This window comes from Myotis davidii, unplaced genomic scaffold (genome assembly GCF_000327345.1).
Source record: "Myotis davidii unplaced genomic scaffold, ASM32734v1 scaffold148, whole genome shotgun sequence".
Classification (NCBI taxonomy): Eukaryota; Metazoa; Chordata; class Mammalia; order Chiroptera; family Vespertilionidae; genus Myotis; species Myotis davidii.
In genome coordinates, this window is record NW_006299479.1 from 430,826 (window position 1) to 435,726 (window position 4,901).

General features: G+C 46.1%; 1 protein-coding gene across 1 annotated transcript in view; it reads left to right on the forward strand.

The window, feature by feature from the left end:
- The first annotated feature begins 155 nt into the window (after positions 1 to 155).
- Positions 156 to 4,901, forward strand: part of NFRKB (nuclear factor related to kappaB binding protein) — a 32,186-nt gene continuing 27,440 nt past the window's right edge. The window contains 3 exon segments of the mRNA XM_015571329.1: positions 156 to 881; positions 2,036 to 2,191; positions 4,311 to 4,498. Coding sequence (XP_015426815.1) covers positions 2,057 to 2,191; positions 4,311 to 4,498 — 323 coding nt within the window. The 5' untranslated portion in view covers positions 156 to 881; positions 2,036 to 2,056.

The following is a 4,901-nucleotide window of genomic DNA, read 5'->3' on the forward strand; positions in this document are numbered from 1 at the left end:
CAGATGGAAAGGGGGAGACCTGGGCCTCGGGCTGGGGAGGGGTTGGCTGGGGGAGGCTTTGCAGCAGGGACGAGGGATCTGGAGCCGGGGGTGGCCCCGGAAGGAGCCTAAGGTTTAGCTTGTTTGGTGGGGGGAAGCGGGGGGGTCGGTTAGCCCTGGTGCAGAGGAAAGACCACTGGGAGAGGCCTTCCTGGTCTAGTAAAGAGGTCCAGACGCCACAAGACTTAGAAATCCTCGGCTTCCGGGGTGCCAGCCCCTGGCAGCTGCCTGCTTTTTGTATTTGGAGAGCCTATTTAGAATAGCAGCGGGGCAAAGGTTGCCCCTGGGTAAGATTCAATGCAGCTCCACGTCCACCGAATTGCAGACACTTGTGCGCAAGTTGGGAAACAGGTGATTCCCCTAAAAGTCAGGTGGGACGCTGGCTTTGCAGCTCTTACCCAGCTGCATGTCCGTGCTTTTAAATGAGGACTTGATCCTCAGCATCAGGTTTTTTTTTTATTTCAAAGGTTTGTTAAACACCTATGTCTTGTGCTTGCTCACCTGCTTCAGTCATTTAGCGCAGGGGATGTTCAGGGTATTGTAATGCACCATGGCTGGCGGGGGACACAGCTGATTGGTTCCACACGAACCCATCCGCTGGGTCTCAGATAGATCTGAAACCTCTTAAAGATAACTGGAAATCATTGAGTGGGGAGGTGCTCGTTTTAATCGTCCATTTACAGGTTTGCTGTTTTATCGTTTGAGAATTTCAGAATGAGAAGTCATTGCATTACTACGTTATGTGACTGCATTAGGTCACGGAAACTCATCCATCTAGAGATTATTCATTGCAGGAATCCAGGATTGGTCCAACTACCCTTCGTCAATTGACACCTGGTGAGGTAAGATTTGTCCGGAGTCACCGAGATTAGAAGTTTGGTGTTTTGGTTTGTAGTCTGTTGTTTTTTTTGTTTTGTTTTGTTTTCTTTCCATTTTACTGTCCTTGTTACTGCTAGCCCGTTTGGTAGGAATAGGAAATAGAGCATGGACTTAGCCAGTGTTCTTCGAGTGATGGAGTTCAGGCTCCCTGTTCCTGAGAGCTTTGTTCAGTCCAGTGGCCACTGCTTTACATGGATTCTAGCCCTCAGCCTTGTGAAATGTTTTAATATGTACTTTTCTAAAGGTGGCCAGCTGTGTTCAGTTATTACAGGAAGGAGAAAAATAGCATTGCATTTACATGGCTATAAAAATCGGATGGACCGACTGAAGGTGGGTTGGCCGCCACATTACAGATGGTGACGGCCAGGGTCTTGAAGCCTCTGGAGTTTATTTGGATGAATAAAGCCATCATAAAATGCTCCCTTTTCATGATTTAAATTGGAGGTTTAGATAGGGTGTATTGTGTGTAGTGTTAAGAAATGGCTCTGCGGCCAGGCAGACCTGAGCCTCAGTCCTATCCCTGGTGTTAGGCGAGTTACTTATCTACTTTGTCCTTGTTTTACTGCCTGTAGAATAGCTGTAATAACCCCGTCTTTCACAGTTGTAAGAATTAAATGAGATCTATGAAAAGCCCTGGCAGCTGGTAGCCCTCATTAAGTAACGTTATTGTTAGTGTCTGAGCTTTATTAGTTAGTCTGTGTGAATTTTCTTTTGTGGAAGAACAAAGACTTAATTGCTAAAAAAAAAAACCATTGTTAAATTATGTTAAAGTGGAGATACTATTGGCCTGGGAAGTCTAGAAGTCTAAATTACGCGCTCTGCTGATCCGTTCAGCGAGTCTCCTTTTGCTTATGTGTAAAGTGAAGTTAGAAAATCTATAAATTTGGGAGTTAGAAGAGGTCTGATAAATTTGAGAGTTCAGATGAATATGGGGTGGTGGGAGGGAGGGAGAAGAGCTGTTGAGCTGTAGTTAGGGTGTGAAGATAAGGGATAAGAGTGGATTTGAGATGGAATATTTTCTGGCCACAATATTTTCTGAAGGTATGTGTGTCTATCAGGTCCCCCCGGATTTCTGCCTTTCTGTCTCAAGGTAGGGCTGCCTGTTGTGTTTGTCTAGATTCCCCGTGAAACGTAAAAAATGGACTCCTTGGACCATATGCTGACGGACCCCCTGGAACTGGGTCCGTGTGGAGACGGCCATGGCACACGGATTATGGAGGACTGCCTCCTGGGGGACACCAGGGTTAGCCTGCCGGAGGACCTTCTGGAGGATGTGAGTTATGTCATCACCATCTTTTCCTCTCTCAGCTTCCCCGCAGCCACTGTTCTAATCCTTTTCGTGCCACCTTCTGTTTCATTTTCTCCACTGCAGCCAGAGTGATCTCTGGCTTTTTTTGTGGAGAGTCTATTTAATATTCTGAGTAAGGAAGAAATTATAAGCTACATTCTGCATGTTTAATAACTTGATACTGTTATAAAGCCCTATTTTTAACAAGTTAATTTTCAGCGATGAACAAGAAGTTTTTTAAAGAGGAGGATTATGTGTATGCTTACAATACATGGATTACCCATGTTGTGATTCATGGAACCAAACCCAAACATGCCCTCTCTGGCTATAAGGAGCCGGCTCGTCAATTAGCATGTGCCCTGGGAAAGCATGTCAGCGTGCTGTGACCACTTTCACCGGCGGGTGCTGTGATCATCATTGTTACGGTGGCTGCCATTTATTAAGTGCTTAGTATGTGGAAGACGCTAGGGGTTGAAACACCTGTTTTCTCTCTGTCTTGGTTTATTTTGCATATTTCAAACATAGGTGCAGCGTCACAAAGCTGACTTTCATCTGAGCATCATCCAGTGTTAGGAGATCATTTCATTTAGTCACATTTGGTTCAGATTTCTCTTTCATAATTCGTCAGACATTTTAGATGAAATTAAAGCCGCCACTCTGCCCTGTCTTATCCCCTCTCTCACCTGAAGTAACAACCACCGAAGTTGCTGTAGATCCTTCCATGTTTCCTTTGCATGCTCTTTCAAGTAAATCTGTGTTACTCCGTCAGCAAACACTTGTTTCATTAAGCACCTACTTTATGCCAGACACTGAGAGGCTGGGAATGAAGTGGTGAGCACCAACAGGTTTGCAGGGGAAGATGTTGGACACGGAGGTGCTTTGGTGCACTCATGCTGAGAGAGTTGAGGGTTCCCCGTTGCCCAAAGGGTAAAGGCACAAGTACTGAGCATGCTCACAGGTCCCTTGTTCCTCCTGCTGGCTGCTCCCCCTCTCCTTCCCTCTCCTTGTGCCAGCCACATGTTGTCTGAATTTTTTTTGTTCTTGGGTTTTTAACCCTCTTGCCTCAATCTTTTTTTCTTTTCCTTATCCCTCACTGTCTTTAAAAAAATACATATTTATTTATTGATTTCAGACAGGGAGAGGGAGAGAGCGGTCTTTTTTTATTTTCCTTATCATCCCTCACTGTCTTTTAAAAAAAAAACCTTTTTTTTTTTTATTTTTATTGATTTCAGACAGGGAGAGGGAGAGAGCAATAGAAACATCAGTGATCAGAGAGAATCATTGATCGGCTGCCTCCTGTGTGCCCCACACTGGGGATTGAGCCCACAACCCAGGCATATGCCCCACCCGGGAATTGAACCGTGACCACCGGGTTCATAGGTCGACGCTCAACCACTGAGCCATGCTGGCCGGACATCCCTCACTATCGTAAATGTCACTTCCCCTGGTAGGTGTTCTCTGAAACCTTCAGTCTGGGAGGTGTGCTTCTCCTGTGTGCTCATAGGTAAACTTCTTAAGCTGCGTTGTAATTGCTTGTGTAATATTCCCCACAACCAGACAATATGTCTGCAGTACTAGTCTGTCTTAGTACGTAGCACACAGGAGATGTCCAGTATGTGATTGTTGAGCTGAAAATGAGCTCCATCCCGCCGCTTCTCACTCTCAGCAGGTGACCTCAACTCCTCAAGTTCTCTCCTCCCCTGTTAACTTTTTCCTGCCACTCGTCTTCGCTGAACTCGGATGTCTGCCGTCATGTCCCCTGCTGGCAGAAACGGTTCCCAGATAGGGGTCTCTCTACTGAGATGGTTTTCCTCTGCGTTACTCACTGTTGGGTATAAGACTTTGGTTTATAGATAGTCTTTACGAATCTCTTAACTTTTGAGAATTGAGCAAAGATCCGTGGAATTTTAGTTCGTTTAAAGACACTTAAAGCTTGCATGGTGGTGATGGTTGCACGACTGTGAACGTACTTAGTGCTACTGAACCGTACAGTTAAAAATGGATAAAATGGGAAGTTTTATGTCATATGTATTTTATCACACACACAGAAAACTTAGAAACCGCTTTCTCTGGGTGACTTTCCTCCCGCTTCCCCTCGTTCCAGCCCGAGATCTTCTTCGAGGTGGTCAGCCTCTCGACGTGGCAGGAGGTGTTGAGTGACTCGCAGCGCGCGCACCTCCAGCAGTTCCTGCCCCGCGTCCCCGAGGACAGCGCCGAGCAGCAGAACCAGCTGCTCCTGGCCCTGTTCAGGGGCGAGAACTTCCGCTTCGGGAACCCTCTGCACATCGCCCAGTTTGTCCGGAATCATCTGGTCTAATTAGCATATTACACTTTCATTATTATAGATACCGACTAAGCAGACTGGTCTTGTGCAACACTTGCTGCCTACACCATTCTTTTTATTTTAAACTTACATAGGAAATATATAAATCATAAGTGTATTGCTCAATGATTTGTTATAATATGAACTCAGCTGTGTAAAACAGCCACCCAGATCAAGAAATAAAGCATTACCAACATTGCCCTGGCCGGTGTGACTCAGTAGCTAGAGTGTCAGCCCGAGCCCTGAAGGGCCATAAGTTCGATTTCCGGTCAAGGGCATGTGCCTGGGTTGCAGGTGGATCCCCAGCCTCAGTTGGGGCACTTGTGGGGGGCAGCCAGTTGATGTTTTTCTCTCTCTCTTTCTCTCCACTCA